Source organism: Ambystoma mexicanum, chromosome 2q (assembly GCF_040938575.1).
Source record: "Ambystoma mexicanum isolate Mex_15411 chromosome 2q, UKY_AmexF1_1, whole genome shotgun sequence".
Classification (NCBI taxonomy): Eukaryota; Metazoa; Chordata; class Amphibia; order Caudata; family Ambystomatidae; genus Ambystoma; species Ambystoma mexicanum.
Window position 1 is genome coordinate 197145262 of NC_090924.1, and position 20341 is coordinate 197165602.

Below are 20341 nucleotides of genomic sequence, written 5' to 3' on the forward strand. Positions count from 1 at the left end.
GGGGGTGGGGTGGGGGTTACTTAGTAGCCACTTACCTACTTTCTCATTTAACATGTTTTGTTACCCTCACTACTTTAAATGGCTGGTAGCAGTGGTGCACTTTTTCCTACCATGGCGCTTTTCTACCGCAGGCTGAACCCTCAACTGCAGTAAAGCACCCATGGGTGACCATTTTATCAAAATGGCCTGGTCTTTTTTCACCATTTTCTGTCTGCAAGGTCTTTCCTGGCTTTTACTCTGTGCATTGAGACATGTTTGAGCCCTTTGTGTGTTTTGACTTTGGCGGGCATCAGCCTTGTTAGGGAGAATTATCAAAAATGTGCCAATTCCCTTCCCCTTAGAGACCCCCAGCAACTTGGCTGGATTTTGAGGACTTGATTTACCTGGAAAGAGTCTGTGAACCTTTTTCCCCACCCTTTCATGTACGTTTTACTCTTGTGTTCTTTGATTATGGAGTTTTAAGATAACTCCATAGGCATCTTTTCATGTGCGTTACCCAGCACCTTCAGTGCAGTGACACAGGGATGTCTTTAGACTTCCCAAAGGTTTACATACCTTCTCTGAGATAAACTACTGTTTCCCAGAGAATGTAAGGTTAAATTAACTTTACTATTCTTTTTAAATTCCTAAACCCAGCACACACCATCTTCCTATAGAGTGTAGGAGGGGGTTATCCCCTGTGTCTAGAAAGTAATGTAGCAGTCAAATTGTACCCTTTGCTGTCGAAATGGCTTGTGGCAGTGGTTTTACAACTACCTACCATGATTTTTCCAACCACGAACATCGGTAGATAAAAATCGCAGGAGCCATGTTTTTCAAGATGGCGCCTTAAGCCCCTTTGTTGAAACGGATCCGGTCTTCTTTTTTCGCCATTTCTTTTTGGAAAGGTCCTTCTAAGGTTTGTCTCTGCGCGCCAAACCAGGTTTGGTTTCTTTGTTTCCATGCCTTTGGCAGGCTTCAGGACTGAAGACCGCCTCTGGAGTCTGAGTGTCTGGGGTGGGCAGGAAGTGAGGGAGGTGCCGGAAATTCCCTGTGCTTAGTCTCCTAGGAGACCCAAATGCACTCTGGCGTGATTGGCTGGCTGACTGTTGGTCAAGGACAGCCACGCTGCTGGGTGAGTGGCAGTCAGGATGGAATGAATGGGAGAAAACTGTTTTAAAAGGCGAGTCTCTTGAACTGAAAAGCAGAGTCGACCACTGGAATGAAAGAACCGAAGACTAGCAGGAAGAGGATGGCTGCTGCAACTCCTGGACCATTGGTTTGATCGGTGAAGCCCTGCTCCAGGGCCGAATCACCAAAGCTCCTTTCGACCGAGAAGCTCCTTCAAGGACGACTTCCTTTGAGTTGGTCGGACCAATCAACTCGTAAGCCACCTGGATACCATTCTCAGAGCTGTTTAGGATTAACCAAAGGGAAGGACACCAGCTTGTGTGCTTGATGAACAGCTACTCGAACTGAAGTGACTCCATTTTGTCAGCTTTTTCCGACAAACCTGTGCAGTACAGGAGTCCCCCGACGTCCTCTCTCTTGTCCCCATGACTGAGGCTCAGGAATAGTGAGATCTGCAGGAACTGCCAGGAACCAATGTCTTCAGTTGCATCTTTTGCTTCATACTAAGGTACTGTGCCAACCCGATTGAGAGAACACTTCTCTCACGGTGAAAGTTCGTGGAACTTTCCCAACTTGCAGGCCTAATCAGCTTGTGACCCAACATATCATTCTTTTCCGTACAAACTACTTCTGAGAACCTTCGCAAAGACTTTACCGTTTACTACAAGAACTGCTTTTTTCTATCCAGGACACTAGTTCATTGACTTTGGCCTAGGCCTATTGAACTAAATCGAGTCCTCTAGTGAACTATAACTATTTGCACTGCCTAAGAAAATAATTGTGATCTAGTCTGCTAACTTGTGCTTTTTTTACTCCAATTGAAAGTAACTGAAATGCCCATTTCGGGGGAGCCTAATTTGTTCAGAAACTTATTGGTTTGCTTTTGAAGTGTGTGTGTATAATATTAAGTTGCCTCCTTCTAGTGAATGTTTTCCAAATGATTGTGTAATAAATTAATAAGTGTTTTACCAGGAAACCTTGAGTGCAAGTGTCTACTTGAACCACTGTGATTGCAAGACCTCTGTGTAACCTCTTGTACTGCTCACATTCCCTCTTGAGAGAAGCCTGGATGCTCAGCTCGCTACCACAAAACTGTGTGGTACAGACTTATACCAAAGGTTGGTTTTGCTTAAACCTGTAGTCCTAATTGTATGTGGTGGTCCCAGAGGGTACTGCATGCAATTCTGCCTAACAGCCCTGAAGCCTGCCCCTGGCTCCAGTGAGGGAGGGCCCCAAAACTCCTGTCCTTTGTCTCATTTAGTGCCTGAACTAAACTAGTCCTGATTGGCCGGCTGGCTGTCCTGAAAAGACAGCCACCCTGCTGTGTGATTAATAGCCTTGACTGTGCATGAATGGGAAAACTTGCTTAAAAGGTGTGTTTGCTGGGACTACAGGCAGAGTCGACCACTGGAAGAAACATCCGATGAAGAAACTAAAGAGAAGCCTGCTGCAACCTCCTGGACCTTCAATTGCCCGGTGAAGCCCTGCTGCTGTGCTGACCTCATTTTTCACCTCGGCAGAGAAACTCCGGACGGAATGACTTCTCCCCTTGGGTTAGTTTGACCAACTAACCCCATTACGAACTCCACTTTGGCCCAATCCCAGACCTGCTGTGCCTCTCCGTTGCTGCAGAAGTCCAATGCCAGGGGTTGAGTGTCTATAACAGAGTACAACATCTGCCGTGGAAAAAATCTGGCCAAAAGCTCCAGGAGCCTCCTAAGGACACTCCAGAAGCAGGGAATCCAGATCCAGAGTTCCCTCACTAGAGTGCTAGACCGAGGGAGCAAGGAAAGTCCAACCTGAGTAACCAGTTCTGAATCAGTGCTGTCTGTGAAGCGCTGAAACAACGAAGTGCCGTTGATTCGAAGAGGGCCTGTAGCTGCTGACGACCTTCCAGAGTACTGCAGCAGGAGCCCTCCAGACGCCCCCCCTTCTCCCCATGAATGAGGCTCAGGAACCAGGGTCTGCTTGGCTGTAGCAAGTCGGAATACAGCTGGATCACTTTTCTTTTAATCAGAGGTACTGTTTAGGCTTGGCGGTACTTACCATCTTGCCTTATGTCGTGCTGTCTCACTTGAGATTTGCATTTGCTTAACTTTGAGTTGATTTCAACTCCCCTTTGCACAGGCCTAACAGCTTGTGTGTCTTCAGTGATTTCCTTTTGAACAATCTGACTTTGTGAAATACTTTTATCCAATAAGTGCATCAGAACTATAGACTTTATCCAAATGACTTTGGCTGTCCTGGCTCCCTAAAGGTACTATTCTTAATCCATTGACTTTGGCATTGCTCTCCCTCATAGGTTGTGAATTGTTTAACACATACTGCTGGGAAAGGCTTACCTAGATTTCATTGGAGGATGACAATTGTCCTCACATTCTAAGAAATTGTTCTAACCTTTTTTCACTTTCCTTAACCCTTCCTTTCTGCAACTCAGTCTACAAAGTATATTGGTGTGATACAGAAATGCAAATACTATCCTTGTAATTGAAGTCACTCCAGGGTGTAGGAGAAATGTATTAAGCATATCCAAAAGGGTATTCACCAGCTTGATCGATTCTGAAAAGTAATTCCAAAGTTTGCTTGAACTGTTAAAACAATTGCCCTTTTAAAGAATGCTTTATTACAACTGATGTTAAATAAATAAATAACCATTTAGAACTGAAACCTTGAGCATGTTACTTGGTTATTTGTATTGACAGATTTCATCTGTACAGCTCTACAGCTCATATTTACCCCTCTTGAGATGGGACTGGCTGCTCAGTCACACTATCAACTTGTGTAGTACAGACCTATACCAAGAGGTGGTTAGGGAGAATTCTCAGAAATGCGCCAATTCCCTTCTACCTTAGAGGCCCAAGCTCTTTTGCTGGACTTCAGGACTTTTAATTTTTATCCTGTAGAGAGTGAGCCCTTTTTCCCACTCTCTCATGTATTTTTCTTTGATCTGAACACTTTCTTTTGGTTTTGGAGTCTGACAAATGCCATAGGCATCTTTTTAAATTGTGACACACAGCGCCTTCAGTGCAGTGGCACAGGGAAGTCTTTCAGATGTCTCAAAGGTTTAAATACCTTCTCTTGGTTAAACTACTGTTTCCAAGAGCAGTAAAGTGAAATTGACTTTACTCACCTTTTGTAACTTTGAAGACCCAGCAGACACTATCTTATATAGAGTGCTGTAGGGGTTACTTAGTATCCCCATTATCTAATTCCTCATGTAACATTTTTATATGTTACCCTTTCCACAATTAATGGCTGGTGGCAGCGGTTAACTTTTTCCTACCATTGTGTGTTTTTACCGTGGGCTGCGTTTGCAGTTTAGCACCCATGGGTGCCCATGGAAGCCCTGCTGAAGTACCGAAGCTCCAAAATCGCCTCGACTAGAGAAGCCCTGCAAAGGACGACTTCTCTCCCCTTGGGTTGGTGGGACCAATCGACCCCAAGACAAACTCACATGAAAATCCTCTCTTTGCTGGCTGCACTTCCATTGCTGCTGCAGGAACCAAGTGCCAGGGACAGGTGCATCATTTTTAAGCCGGACCCGAGCTCCAGGAAGATCCTCCTGTCTCCCTCGAAGCAGAGTTGACTAAGCCTGAGCTACAACAGAGTGCTGGACCCCAGAAGCAAGGAAAGCCCACTATATGTCCAAGAACCACGGTGGTGATATTTGCGAGAAGCTAAAACCACGTAGTGCACGGATCTGAACTTTGCCCATTGCTGCCGCCAATCTCCGAATCGCAGTGCAGGAGTCCCCAGACGTCCTGCCTCTTGTCCCCACGACTGAGGTCCAGGAACAACAAGATCTGCCATACTACAACAGGAAAAGGAGCCAGCAGGAACCAATTTCTTCAGCCCTAAGGTACTGTGAACCAAGATGTTGGGTAGCTTGCTTGCTCTCAGTTGAGACTTGCATTTGCTGGCTTCTGCAGAGTTGCTTGCAGCTTTGCCCTCAATAAGCCTCCCAGCTTGTGGCAGAACAGTGATTTCTTTTTCTACTAAACTCTCAATAACATTGTGCAAGACTTTTTACTTCGCTTCCAGAAGTGAGCGAGCGTGCGTGCGTGCGTGCGTGCGTGTGTGTGTGTTCCCCCCCAAACGGGCATCTACTTGCTGATCAAAACAGAGGAAGTGTTGTGAAGTGTATTTTTATTGTTACATATTGCCCTTTCTAAAGACGGCTCATTTAAAACTGACCATTAAATACATTATTATTTTACGAGAAAACCTTGAGTACAATACGTGTAATTGTGAATCTCAGTGTTACATCTCTACAGCTCACATTTACCCCTCGAGATAAGTCTGGCTGCTCAGTCACTCTACCAACTTGTGTAGTACAGACCTATACCAATAGGTGGGTTACCTATTACCAAGAGGACAAGGCTGGTGTAGTCACCCAGAGGGTTACTACATACAATATTGACTAACAGTTAGAATGAGGAAAACCTACCTAGATTCTCTCCTGTACAGCAGTGACGGACCCGGTCTACTGATTCCTCGCTCTGGTGACAAAAAGAAGGACTCCGAATGGGATGTCACAGTAGCAGTCGCAAGAGAGGACCCTTGGCAACGATTTCTTCAATCTTCGTCGATCTGCGGTTTCTGGTTCCTTTTTATCAGCTCCAACAAAGGACAGTTTTTACCCAGTCGATTAAGTCCTGCACTCTCGTGAGGGTACTTCGGTGAGTGGGATTGTGCCTCTGGACATTGATATTAATATTTTATTTCTATCGCGCTCATACACAAGTGTTTCAGAGCGCGACAAGGCAAGGGAGGGGAACAGGGGAGAACAAAACAGCGATCTTACTAGGCCCAGAGACATTGAGAACGCGCAAGTGCGAGGGGGAGGGGAAAAGTGCATGGGCGGGGGTAGAAGTGGAAAGCGCGAAGCAGAGGAGAAGCAGAGGAGAAGCAGAGGAGAAGCAGAGGAGAAACAGATAAATAAATAAAGGCAACAAACGGTGGTATTTCAGCCAACAATTTGCAATGGCTACGTTTAAGGCAGCAGACAGGTTAGGTCTGATAAGTGCAGGAAGAAAAAGGGGGGCTGTATGGGTACAGATGCAGACCCCAGTGCAAGGGGTGGCCCGGGGTGAGCAGGAGGGTGGCAAGTTGCATGGTGCCAAGAGAGAACAGATTAGCAAGGGAGAGGGGGAGTGAAGGAAGAAGAAAAGAGGAAGGTCTTGAGGTGCTTCCGGAACAGGAGATGGTTCTGCTGAAGTTTTAGGGTGGCATGGAGGCTGTTCCAGAGGGAGGCCACAGCCGAAGACAGACCTACCCCCAGCTAGTTTCTTTGAAAAACTACTGATCCTGAGGGAGTTAGAGGTAGAGGAGCGAAGAGCTCGAGAGAGGAAGTATTTGCGGAGTGATAGCTGAAGGTATTTTGGACCCAGGCCCCAGAAAGCCTTGTGTACAATGCAGAGGGTTTTGAATGTAATCCTTGCATCCACTGGGAGGCAATGGAGATACTTCAGAGCTGGAGAGATTTCAGAGCTGGAGAGATACGATCCCAGGGCTTGAGGCCAAAGACATGTCTCGCAGTCCTGTTCTAGATTAGTTGCAGAGGGCGGAGAGTAGAGGCAGGTAGATTTACGTGGTATACCATGAGCTTCTGGATATCCAACTGGAGCTCAAGGTTCTGGACGGATTCATCCTTGCCAAGGCGATTGTTCGATTTGTAGTTTGTCTTGAGGCTAGTTGGTCCCACCAGCCAAAGGGAAGGAGTCATCCTCTTTGGAGCTCGTCTGTCGATAAGAAACTGGGTCAGGACAGCAGTGGTCGCTTCACGGTTACCGGAAGGGTCTGAAGGAGTCTGTTCATCTCCAGCTTCTGATCTCGGTTTGTGGACGACTTGCCTTCTAACTCAGGAACCTCACCTTATATTCGATTTCCCCACTCACTCCTCTGCAAACTCTCAGCATTTTACAGAAAGGGGCGTGCGGCTGTCCAATCATGACAGCCAGTTCCCCAGTGGGAAGTAGTTCCATTCAGACACTTGGGCAGGCAAAGGGTGAGCAAAAAACTGCTCCCCCCCCCAGGCACACCGGTGCCTGCGCGGGACACTAAAGGGTTCCCGCCAAAGGACAGGCACACAGACAGACCCACACAGAGACTGGTAGAAGAAGGGCTAACAAAGGACACCACACGAGAAATAGCGAAAAAAGAAAGGAACCTCCATGTTAAAAAATAGTTGACTATTGTGCACAACCAAGACTGCAAATGCAGCCTGCAGTAAAAATAGCAAGTTGGTAGAACACATCCACTGCCACCAGCCATAACTGTAGAACTGTCATAGACTAAAAAGTCACAGATGCAGAGAGAAGGGGGATACTACATATCCCGTTAACCCTTCACATAATATTGTGTGTGTGTGTGCTCATCTCTCATAGGATAAAGTTTTAGGAAGGATACAATGTACCCCTCTACCCCTTAAGAGCAGCAGTTGTTAAGGATAGTGAAAGAATCTCAAAGGAGAACCCAAAGGTTTCCCAGCGACACTGCACAAAGTTAAACATAGATGCCTTTAAAGAGCTATGGAGGAAAGCAGACTCCATAAAAAGAGGAACACACAGAACAGGGTACCAAAAGTCAGAGCAAATGAGAATGAATGAGGGAGGGAATGGGGGGGGGGGGCGGAGGTTCCCCTCATTCAGGATGGAAAGAAAAAGTCGAGTAAAAAGTGCTGTGGGGTTTCACTAGGAGGGTATTACACAAACTGGAATACTGAAATCTCTCTAACACCCCGTCCCCCCCACTAGTACCCACTCGCCCCCCCACCCCCACCTCATAACTTTTCTCCTGAGTTGCAACCACTGGCATCGCCACACCACCTAGTAACCTAGCTGATAAACCTTGAAACTGATGGCCGCAATTCCATCTTAGGGTTCAATTTAATGTTGCTCTATAGTGATCCTAATTTGTTTGATACATCAGAGCATGTGGTGCACTGCTTTCGAAACGTACATTACATCTTCTACTAAGGGTGAATGTATGCATACATTTTATAGTAAGTGTGGAACAATATTTCCCTAGAGGTTTAATTGCTTCGTGGGCATTTTAAAGCCCCAAAAAAATCATTGTATATTTTTGTACTAGTCCGTCTAACTAGAATTATTCATGTTGCTATCTGTGGACTGCTTGCACCCGTAGACCCTTTGCACCCTATCCAAAGTTCAAGTCTTACTGCTCTGCGATCTACTCTGATTGGGTTTGGCTAGGCCTTCGTGTCTTTCCTTTTCACCATAATAGGTCAGCCCCGTAAACCCTCCCCCGGCCCCCAGGTTTGATTTTGAAAATCCATCTGAACAATCAGTGAAGTTAATATTTGAGGGCTGAGCTGATAAGATCGGCCACGCTAGAAGGAGCTCTGCTCTGCCAATCATGGGCCTGTATCTTGAGGGATTGTGGTTAGTAGCATATGGGACCATAGTAACCCTGAAGCATAGCATTATGGTTTTAAATCAGATTCTAAAAGGAACTGTACAACCGAAGAGATCTGTGGCTGGCACCTGCGCATGTACCATCACTAATGCTTGGGATACATCACATCAGACACATGTCAGATACAGTCTCGGGAGGATAGCTCAGGGGCCACGTGCCCACCATGGAAGCAAGACGACAGAGCACTTCAGGTTCAATCCCGGGTCCACGCTTTGAAACCTCTGGGTATTAAGCGAGTTATAAATAACCAATCATATGTCATACATGCCAATTAAATGTAATCTGTGGAATAATTCAAATGTCTAATGGGTGTGCCCAGTAGCAATTATGGCAAATTACTAAGAAAGTGGCATTTATAAATCAGATATAAAAACGATAGCAACTTGTTTGCATCGCAACTGCCCACTCCACGCTTCCATCACCAAATATATTCTTGGAAGTGTGAAGTGGCATGTGGTAACAGACTTATCAATGGGCTTTATTGACCAGTTAAGTAAAATGCCAATATGCTGCACTACATATGTTAATGGTATCATTTTAATTCACCCTCGTTTAACATAGCAAATAAATTGAGAAATGAATGTTTTGTTTAGTGGCATTGCCACTTCGTAATATAGCAGTTTAAACAAAATAAAACTTCAAGAAATGGCCCTAGACACCTCAACTTCTGTTTGAAGCTCATACACCCCATGCAAAACGGTTCATGTACCAATTACTTTGCAAATGATCGTGCTTTGACTTTTCTGTAAACACATACCTTCAGCCCAACAAGACTTCTCTGATGCTGGTTCCACTTGCAGAAGAGATTACAGGACTGTCAAAACAACCACATACCTTTTGGCTCTTTCCAAGTCATCATTGGACTGCTCCAATTCACGGATATACTTCTGAAGGTGGTCCTTAATTGCTGTCGTTTGTGCCAGATCATGTTCTAGAGCAGAAAGCTGCATGTAGCTTTCAGAATGCTGGGCTTCAAATTTTTCCTAATATCAATTAAAAAGCAGATGTGAAATCTGAAAAAACTACTGGTGGAAGAGAGTGGTCGAGAGTCATAAAACCACTAACAACGTAAGAAGCTGGTCTTAACGATAGTATGGACTAAGAAAAGGGGGCAGATAGGAGATTAAAAAAAGCTTAAACTGTTTTTAGGGACAAACAACAAACAGTAAGGAGGAAGACCTGTACAAATTAAATAGATTAACATTTTCAATTGTGTGATGTACAGTCGCAATTTCACTGAAAAGTTAGGGAAATGTACTTTTCCATTACAAACATTTGTTTGTTGTTCCATTAGTACTAGGTTACTAAACAGTGACTTGTAAATTATGGTACATCAACTTTCTGAACGTACTCCAATAGACCTTTGACCTATTCCACAGCCTGCTTCTCTTCAACACACCCCTCATTTACACAGAGCCCCAACTTCCACGATTGTTGTGACAATCACTACTCCCTGCTGCAACGACATCAACCTTGGCGATTTTAACCCAGGTAGTACACACGCAGGGAACCACCCCATACTAAACCATATCCTCACCTGTATCCTCACTACCAAATGACCTCACCAAACACATCAACTACTCCCACAAACAGCTGACAACACCCTTGACCTTCTAATGTCAATCCAGATAAACTTTCTTTTTTAAAAACAAAATATCACATCTCTATGCAAAGTCTAATTTGGGTGACATGGTCTGGCCATGCGATCATGTTCACCAACGCTGCCAGTACACAAAAATCTTCCACATTTGAGGCATACCCCGCAAACCGGACAAATCAAACATTAGAGGCGGTCTAACACCACCCATTACACCACCTTCCTTCATCACATCTCTCCATATTCAACTATTACAACACCATCACCTACGAACTCCACAAAATAGCCGCCCCCCGCACAAAAAACCAAAATGACAAATCTTTCACTCGTCCATCAAACAGGGAGCCATGCCACTTGAAAGAGCCTGGCAAAAGGCAGTACCACCAGGGCATCCCTAGAGCCTTGATGCAACCTATACACAATAGCCATTTGCAAAGCCAAAGATGCCCAGTAAACCTAACCAAGAATTCCAAACCATAGTGTAAAGAAAAAGGTTACACAATAAAAAACCATTTGCCTTATAAGTGTAAGGCAATTACCTTAAGATACATCTGTCCTTCCCTACCTAAAGTCTCAATGTTCTATAGGAGTACTAAACAGTTATGTACCAGGTTAGGGGTTGAGAAAGTCACAAAGACCCCATGCAAAAGGAAATGGGTAGGCTCTGAAATCAAAGCATACTTGGAGAATCTGTTTCCCATATCTCAGAGAGGTTCCTCGTTTGGAAGATTTTCCATAAGCACTTTGGTCAAAGTCTTTAGGTGCATCTTCCTAACTTTGGTCTGGTTCGTGATTTCCCTCAAGCTCAGCAGGCTTTCCAAGTGGTAGCCGTGACAAGGAACCCCAGGAATACATCACAATAGGTGGAATGGGGGCTTGTTAGGGAGATCAGTGATAGGTTTAGCACTTTTTTGCTTGACTTCTGGACCCTTTTCTTTTTCTCCTGAATGAGAAGAGTTCTCCCCCCCATCCCCCACCCCCGTCATTCATTCTTTCTACATCTGATCATGGTAACCCCATTCTTCGTGTTTTACTTTATGGAGTCATGCTTTCCGCCATACTTTTTAAAAAGGCACCAGTTTTTCACTTTTGCAGAACCCTCTGTGCAGCCCTTTGGGCTCTCCTTTTTATATTATTTATATCCGTTAAGTACTACTGTTCTCAAGGTTAGATTCTTAACCTACTGTTCTCCTTAGCTTTTCCTTTTGAGAGATCCGCACACACCACCTTATGTGGAGTGCTGTGAGTTTACATAGTATCCCTTTTCTGTTCGCTCCTTTAACATTTCAGTTACAGTAACAACCAAATGGTTGGCGAAAGTGGACGTGGCTATGCACAGGAGGGTCACCTTTGTTCCAAACATGGTGGCTCCTTTCTTTTATCGCCATTTCTCGTATGAATGTTTTTTCTTGGTCCTTCTTCCATACTGGGATGGTAATACACAATGAGAGTTGTCCAGCTCGCCCACTTTGTTTAAGTGGTTGTTAGGGCAGTTTTTCTAAAGTCCACCCAGGGGCTTTATAAAAAAAACTACAATACAGAAACTCCAACTCTTAGTATAAGGCTGTACCATCAGAGAAACTGGTAGTAATGACAGATCAGCCAGGCTTATTTTAGGCGGGAGATCGATCTGAAGTTTGGTACAAATAAACTGTTGCATTGTAAAAATAATGGTGTATTCTTATATTGACAGGCAAAGAGAATTCTCTGGAAAGTGAAGTAACATTATCATTTATAAACACAATTATAAAAACCAAGACTATACGTATTGTATGCAAACCAAAGTATAAACCTTTAGAGGAGCAGTATGCAGTTCAAGGTGAGTAAAACCTAGGGGTACGCATTTAGAATGGCAATATGACATTTATGAAGAGTAAAACTACATTAGTATACTTTTAGAATGACAGTATGTAATTTCAAGGTAAGCAGACCCTAATGGCAATAAGCTAGTTATTCTGTTTTGGGAATACTATAGTTATACCAACAATGTTACAAGTACACCTGGCAAATTGCATAAGTTATTCAATTTCAGAGTGGATTCATTTACACCCAACAGGTATGCACTTTGAAACATATGTAACCTATTCTTCCACAGAATGGATACAGTTAAACTAACATTACTTTTTAGAATAGTGGAACACAATTCAAAGCTAAGTAAATACTGCATTATACTTTTCAGAGGGGCAGAATGCGACTCTAGGATAAGTGAGAACTCTGCAAGACTGTTCTGGAAAGGCAATAAGCAGTTCGGGGTAAGCAAACTCCAATGTTCCACTTTTAGAATGGCAGCAGCTATTCAAGGTGAGTAAACCCTATTGGTAGACTTTTGCACTTGATCAGTTTCAGGAATAATAAAGAAATACCAACTTAGTTACTTTCTAGAATAGTGGAACACAATTTAAAAAGTAAATACTTTTATACATGTTCAGAGGGGCAATAAGCAACTAAAAGGCAAGTAAGAACTTACTGACACTTTGTAACTTATTCTGTAACTTCTTCGGCTTCAGGAATTAAAAGTTACACACCAACACTTTTACAACTAGGTACTTCTATTTTCTAGTCACAGCACTAATCTCTTAAAGTCCTTACCTATTCTAAGGCATGAATGATCTCAGAGAGAAGGGGACTCTAGTGTTCAAAAGGCAGGTCAGGAAGAGGCTCGGCTGCCAGAAAGACACAGTTTGAGGATTTCTTATCCAACAATTAAGTACAGAATTCAGAGTTAGTAGAAAGGGTTCAGTGACTTTGTAGAAGGCTCCTTCGATGCGTTCCAGCGTTCAGCAAATGGTATGACTGCAACACTATCCCTAACGTGACATGTAGTGTACCAAAAATCCCTCACGCGTCGAGGTCCCTCAGATTGTTTATTTCTGCCCAAATAGTTGGTTTGCCTTATGCGGAGCTCGCAAGAGTTGATATTGCTCATTACCTACTCTTTGTCTCACGACTGATGGTTGTATAGCCTTTGTTACTTCTTTTCGAAGACTACTCGTGGACGCCAGCAGTCAAACGAAAAGTCAAACAACGGATTCTTCAGTGTTTTTCACAGCTCTGGCCTTATCAAGGTACCAGATGAAGAACGGCTGTCGCAGAATGGATTCGCCTCACCATCTCAGGCCAGCACTCTGGTAAGGTGACTTCAAGGAGTGGATGTTAGCCAAAATTTGCATGCAGTACCCTTTGGGAACACTACACACAACTATGACTACAGATGTAAGCAAACAAACCTTATAGTGAACTACACAGTTTTGGTAGCGGGCTGAGCAGCCAGGCTTATCTCAAGAGGGGAATATGAACAGTAATGATGTTACACAGAGGTCTACAATCACAGGTGTTCAAATAAACTCTTACACTCAGGGTTTCTTTGATAAATACAAATGAATGTATCTGTCAGTTATAAAACATTCATAAGAAGGCGGCAATTATATAAAACGCACATACTTCAGTACTATTTCAGAATACTTTTCTAGAAGAGTAAAAGGCAAAAGGTTATTAGAACATAAAAAGGTAAGACAGTGTAGATATTTTGAGTTCACCAGAAGAGTCAATTCAGTTTAATAGGCTAGGCCAAAGTCAATGGGCTAAAGTCTTGGATAGGATAAAGCGGTTCTGGTAGTTCAACGGAAAAGTCTCTGCACAAGTTCTCAGAAGTAGCTTGTGAAAGGAAGAATCATATGTTGGGTCACAAGCTGATTAGGCCTGCGAGTTGCGAAAGTTTCAAGTACTTTCACCGCGAGAGGCAAGTACTTTCAGTCTGATTTCACAGTACCTTAAAATGAAGAAAAAAATGCAGCTGATTAATTCTGTTCCTGGCAGTTCCTGCATATCTCGCTGTTCCTGTGCCTCAGTCGTGGGTACAAGAGTGAGGACGTCTGGAGACTCCTGCACTGTGACTGGTCCCCAGGGGCTTTGCTAGGGGGGGCCCAAGGGTGCTATAGCCCCTGATCTTTTGGTTGTTGCCCCGGATAGAATCTCAGGAGCTACAGCCAAAAGACCAGCTAGCCCCCAGACCCAACAGTACCGACATCAGCTTAGCCCTGGGTCTTTTCCAGACCTAGCAACTCCCCTGCTGGTCACAAAGCTCACAACTGGCAATATTTCAATTCCGGTGGCTGTAAGCAACACACACAAGCTGGTGTCCCTCTCCCCGGTTGTATGGTTTCCTGCAGCACTCTGATAAAAATGCAACCCGCTACGAGATAGGTATCCAGGTGGCTTACTGTCGAGTTGATTGGTCCCACCAACTCAAAGGGAGAAGTCGTCCTTGCAGGGCTTCTCTGTCGAGATGAACTTGGCGATTCGGACCTGCAGCAGGGCTTCACCGGGCAAACCAATGGTCCAGGAGTTGCAGCAGCCGTCCTCTTCAAGTACATCTTCGGTTCTTTGCTTCCAGTGGTCGACCCTGCCTTCCAAGCCAAGAGACTTGCCTTTTATTCAGTTCTCTCCCATTCATTCCAGCCTAGCGGTCACTCAACCAGCAGGGCGGCTGTCCTTGCCAGACAGTCAGCCAGCAAATCGCCACAGAGTGCATTTGGGTCTCCTATCAGACTAAGCACAGTGAGTGTCAGGCACCTCCCTCACTTCCTGCTCACCCCAGATACTCAGGCGACAGAGGCGGTCTTCACTCTTGAAGCCGCCAAAGTCAAAATGAACAAAGAGACCAAACTAGGTTTGGCGTGCAGAGACAAACTCTAGAAGGATCTTTCCACCAACAAAAAAAAATGGTGAAAAAAGAAGAAGACCGGGACCTGTTTTTTTTTTGTTATATTTACAGAGGGGCACAGACACCATCTTTAAAAACATGGCCCCCCCGCGATTTAAAGTTACCGGAGCTACGAATAGTTTGTGGTCAGGAAAAATCATGGTAGTTCGTTGTCAAACCACAGCAACCAGCCATTCTGAGAGGAAAGGGTACCATTTGACTGCTACAGGAGTACCTAGACACAGGGGACACGAAGTAACCCCTCCAGCACTCTATTGTAAGATAGGGTGTGTGCTGGGTCTAGGAATTTAAACGTCTAGTAAAGTCAATTTCACTTTACTTACTCTGGGAAACCATTTATCTCAGACAAGGTATTTAAACCTTGGGAAAGCCTGAAAGGATGCTCTGTGACACAAATGAAAAGATGATGCCTTTGGAGCTGTTTAGACTCCATAACCAAAGAAAACACAGAGGTAAAACACATCAAAATACATGAGACAGTGGGAAAAAGGTTCACACTCTCTCCAGGTAAACAAATCAAGTCCTCAAAATGAAGCAAAGTTGCTGGGGGGTCTCCAATGTGAAGGGAATTAGCACATTTTTGAGAATTCTCCCCAACAGTGGATTCTTGCTTGTGGCGGTCCAGCAGGAGCCAACCAAAGTTTCAGCGAGAATCGTACTTCGGAGGACATTCCACAGCACTCCGTCTTGCGGTCCCAGGGTATTGGCGGTTTGGAGCCCAGGCAGGTCGCAGCTCGTCGTGAGATGGCTCGAAATGAAAGTCTTCAAGATTGGTTGGTCCCACCAGTCCACGGGTCAGAGTAGTCATCCTTGGGACTCCCAGGGCACATGGAAGGAAGGGTCAGAACAGGCTCCGATTACACAACAGGCACCTCCGGTCACTGGAATCAACTACAGCAGTCTTCTCCATCTTCCTCTTCAGATTCAGCGCCAGTGGGTCTTCAGCTACCAAAATCGGACAGATATACAGGACACAACAAAGCCTCTGCAAAAATGGTCCTGCAGTTTAGAGAAAGGGGCGGTTAGTAGTCCAATCAGGAGGGAACCGTTTTCGCTCAGGCACCTCAGAAGACACCCTTCTGTGAATTATAGTGGCTGTTTTGACAGCCTGGTGTAATATTAAACACAAAAGTAAGTAAAGTATGTCCACTGCCACCAGTAATTCACCCAAGTACACTAACGAGAAATTAACAGGGGAGCCCAAAGGGGCAACCCAGCCTAAGCCCAAATGTTGTAGGAAACTATAACTTCAACCATACACTATGGAGACATAAAAAGGTCACCCATAAAATAAAATAAAAAAGTAAAAGACTCCGTGGGGGGGTTGGGGAGGGGTGAACAAGATTCCCCTTCATCTAGGATCAAGGGAACATACTTGCCAAGTCCAAGCAAAATGTTCTGGGGTTGACGCTGGTCTGGAAGATGCATCATCTCCTATCATCTGTTCCGTGACTCTTGATAGCAGCTTGTCTGTCCCCCCCCCTTTTTGTTCTCCCTCTCCCCCCTCCCCTACTTTTCAATTTGTCATTGACTTTTTGCTCAGTAGCGTGTCTTGTTCTCCTTCCCCCCGCCTTCCACTTGCCCCCCCTCCCACCCTGCCTCTTGTTACCACCTGCACTGCGTAAATTGTCGTCAGACTTAGTAATGTTACTGCTTGCTCTGTTTTCCTTCCTTTCCTTCACCTCTTGTCTTACGTGTTCTATGCACTTGCACTATCAGAAATGTCGACAGGCCTATTATGATAGTTATTTTCACATTCTGTATTGTTTCAAGGACTTTTGCTGAATGTAATTGTATTTTTCCTATGTCCCCTCCCTCCTTGAAGCGCTTTGAAACACATTGCGTATAGGCGCTATACAAATAAACTATCATATCATCATCACCAATATGAAAATCTTACCCTACACGGTTGCCTTATTGTAGGGCTTTCACCTTTGCATAGGTGTGCAGATTCTCTGTGGGGTTTAGGCATTATATCGGTTGAAGTGGCCTCTACGTAGGTATCATAGGTGTTCACCTGTATTTATCCTGGCAAGGATAGGTTTTCAGCCGTTTCCTTCATGTTAGGAGGACTTCCATAGTCGCTATGAGAATGGAGAAGGCCGTTCCTCTGAATTTTGATTTCTTAGTGTCTGGTTTCTATTTGGAGGTCGGAGCAAGATCTTGAAGGAGTCTTCCCAAATCCAGCTTCACATTCGCAGACTCCAATCTCTCAAGTTCCCCCACCTCCATTACAGCATCAGTTGCAACCTGGGGGAGCCTGGAAAAAAAGCCAACGAATCAACTCCTTCCCTGTGAGACCCTGAATCCCATGATTGTATTCAAAAGCACCCAACCAATCCAAAATATCAAATTTCACATCATATATACTCACTGCTTCTCTGGGTAGGCGAGGCCTCTTTGTACTGGAAGACCAAGAGGACTCTGGGAGGGAAACATTTTCAAGAGAATCTTTTCATTTCAAGAGCATGTTGCATTTCCAATTCCCCGAGTTTGATGTCCTGATGTTTGGCTTCCGCTTGGGCTCGTAACCTTTAATATTCCAATTGAAGAACATTTTCTCAAGAGACACATATTCTGGACTTAGTGATCGACCTTGTGGGGTCCCAGTGGCTAAAGCTTGAGGCAAAAGGGAAGGCTGGGGCATAGAAGGGCTCCCTTGCTGGGACTCTTCTCCCTCCTCTGACTCTAAGACATTAGAGTTAGACTCTGAATTATCAGCCTCATTATCAACTTCCACATTTCCTGGATTGGTAGGTGCGACAAGGTCTGCGTCCCAAACTTTGATGATTCAATAATCTTGCAATCAATTCATTTTTCTTTCCTTTAACAGGGAGATTCCTGACTTTACACATTTCTTTCAGTTGATATACTGTTAAAATGATCAGGGCTTCCTGACTGATGTTATCCATATTTGGCATGTTACAATTGCTGTTCTAGTGGAGCTTAGCCTTGTGAAGTTTTTAGTTGAACAAAAGCAAAGAAAATACTTAGTGTAACAACTATGCAATAAATCCTCACCGCCTGCCACCAGTGTTAGGCAAGATTTGGAGCAGTACCCTTTGGGTGCACTACAACAACCTTAGCCTCCTGTCAATAGGAACCCAACCTTTGGCATACGTCTTTACTACATAGGTTGGTAGTGTGCCTGAGCAGCCAGAATTATCTCAAGAGGGGTCAATGTGAGCAGTAGGGGAGTTGCACAGAGATTCACAGTGACAAGTATCCAAACAAACACTTACGCTCAAGGGTTTTATATTAAACAATTATTAATTACATTTAACAGTCAGTTTGAATAAGCCCTCTTCAGAAGGGGAAATATAATAGTCACACATAAATGCACTACAAAGTACACATTTCTCAGCAAGTACCCATTTGGCATGGCACACACACCTCCTACACCCTCAGATGACTTAAATAGCTAGGACAGTGGACATTAATATATCACTGGTACATTTAGAGCAATACTGAGATGAGTTCCAGAAAAGAGGTTTCAGAATAAAACGAGAGATCACACAAATTCCGAAGCAGGTAAGTACTTTTGAACCCCCCAATGCACAGTAAATTAACCCTTTCCTACAGGGAAGGTAAAACACCACAAGCAGAGGAGAGAAGAGTCATTCAGGGATCCAGGCCACCCAATGTCAATTGGGCAAAAGTCTAGGTGACCTGAAGCACTTCTTGCAGGTAAGTAAAAGTCTTGCACAATGTTTTAGAAGTCATTTGTAGGAAAAGTAAAATCAATGTAGGGCCACAAGCTGGGAGGCTTGTGAGGGGTAGAAGATGCAAGCAACTCTACAGAAGCTACCAAGACAAGTCTCAACTGAGATCAAGTAAGGTTACAACAAGAGGTAAGTTCTCTTAGACTGTACAGTACCGTTGCTTAGAGGAAATGGTTCCAACTGGCTTCGGTTTGTGTGGCTCTGCAGATGTTTTTGTTCCTGTGCGTCAGTCATGGGGACAAGAGGGAGGACTTCTGGGGACTCCTGCAACACAATGGGACGGTCAGTGACAGAAAAGGACATATTCTATTCAGCTGCACTTTGCGATTTCAGCTCCGCGCGTCTTAGCAAAGAGCACCACCATGGTCTCACGGCTAGCACTCTAGACTTTCCTCGCATCTGGGGTCGAGCACTCTGTTGAGGTGGCTCATGCTTTGTCATTCCTGCTTACTTGGAGTCTGGGGGATCTTCCAGCAACTCTGGTCTGTCTTGAAAGTGATGCACTCAGTTTAGTTTTCCTCTCCCTGGCACTTCGGTTTCAGCAGCCAAAGTACAGCCAGCTCCGAGAGGATGTCCAAACGAGTTCACTTTGGAGTGCATTGGTCCCACCAACTCAAGGGGAGAAGTCATCCTTGCAGGGCTTCTCTAGTCAAGGCCAATTCTGAGCTTCAGCACAGCAGCAGGGCTTCACCGGGCAAACCAACAGTCCAGGAGTTGCAGCAGGTGTCTCTTCCAAGTCAAAAAGCTTTGCCTTTTATATGGGTTAATCACATTCATTCCAGCCTACCTGTCAGGGTGGCTGTCCTTGCCGGACATCCAGCCGGACAATCACCTTTGGGTACATTCCTGTAATCAAGGGGATTAAGCACAGGGAGCTTCCCTCACTTCCTGCCCCTGCCAGACACACTGGAGCCAGAGGCGGGCTTCACTCGTGAATAACGACAAAGACAAAAACGAACAAAGGGACCAAACCTGGTTTGGTGCTCAGAGTAAATCTCAAGAAGATCCTTTCCAGCAAGAAATGGCGAACAAAGACGACCAGGCCATTTTGACAAAATGGGCACCCATGGGTGCTTTACTGCAGCTGTGAACGCAGCCCGCGGTAAAAACTCCCAATGGTAGCCAAAAGTAAACTACTGCCACCAGCCATTAATTGTAGAAAGGGTAACATAAAAAATGTTATATGAGAAACTAGACAAAATGGGATACTAAGTACCCCTTCAGCACCCTATTGCAAGATAGTGTGTGCTGGTTCTATACAGTTAGAAGTGATTTAAACCTTTGGGAAATCTAAGAGACGCACCCTGTGCCACTGCACAGAAGGTGTTGCGTGTCATAATGTAAAGATGATGCTTATGGAATTTGTCAGACTCCACAACCAAAAAGAAACAGAGTCCAAATGCCAGTAAAATACACGAGAGAGTGGGAAAAAGGGGTCTCGCTCTACAGGTTAAAAGTCAAAAGTCCTAGAGTCCAGCAAAAGTGCTGGGGGTCTCTAAGGTAGAAAGAAATTAGCACATTTCTGAGAATTCTCCATAACAATGGCATTGATGTTTGCTGCATGTGCTAATAAATATTACATTTTGTATACATCTATAGTGCGGGGTAAAGTGCATTCTGATCAACACCAGATGAGTCAGTGTTAGGACAGTTTTTCTAAAGACTTACCAAGACTTCATAAACACCATATCTGAGGCATTTCAAAAACGTCTGAGATTATTTTGGTAGCATGGACAGAGCAGCAAGGCTCAT

General features: G+C 44.6%; 1 protein-coding gene across 1 annotated transcript in view; it reads right to left on the minus strand.

Moving 5' to 3' along the window:
• NDE1 (nudE neurodevelopment protein 1) overlaps positions 1–20341 on the minus strand; it is a 225811-nt gene that overhangs the window by 108279 nt on the left and 97191 nt on the right. Inside the window, exon 4 of the mRNA XM_069647124.1 lies at positions 9382–9530. Coding sequence (XP_069503225.1) covers positions 9382–9530 — 149 coding nt within the window. The remainder of the gene's footprint in view (positions 1–9381; positions 9531–20341) is intronic.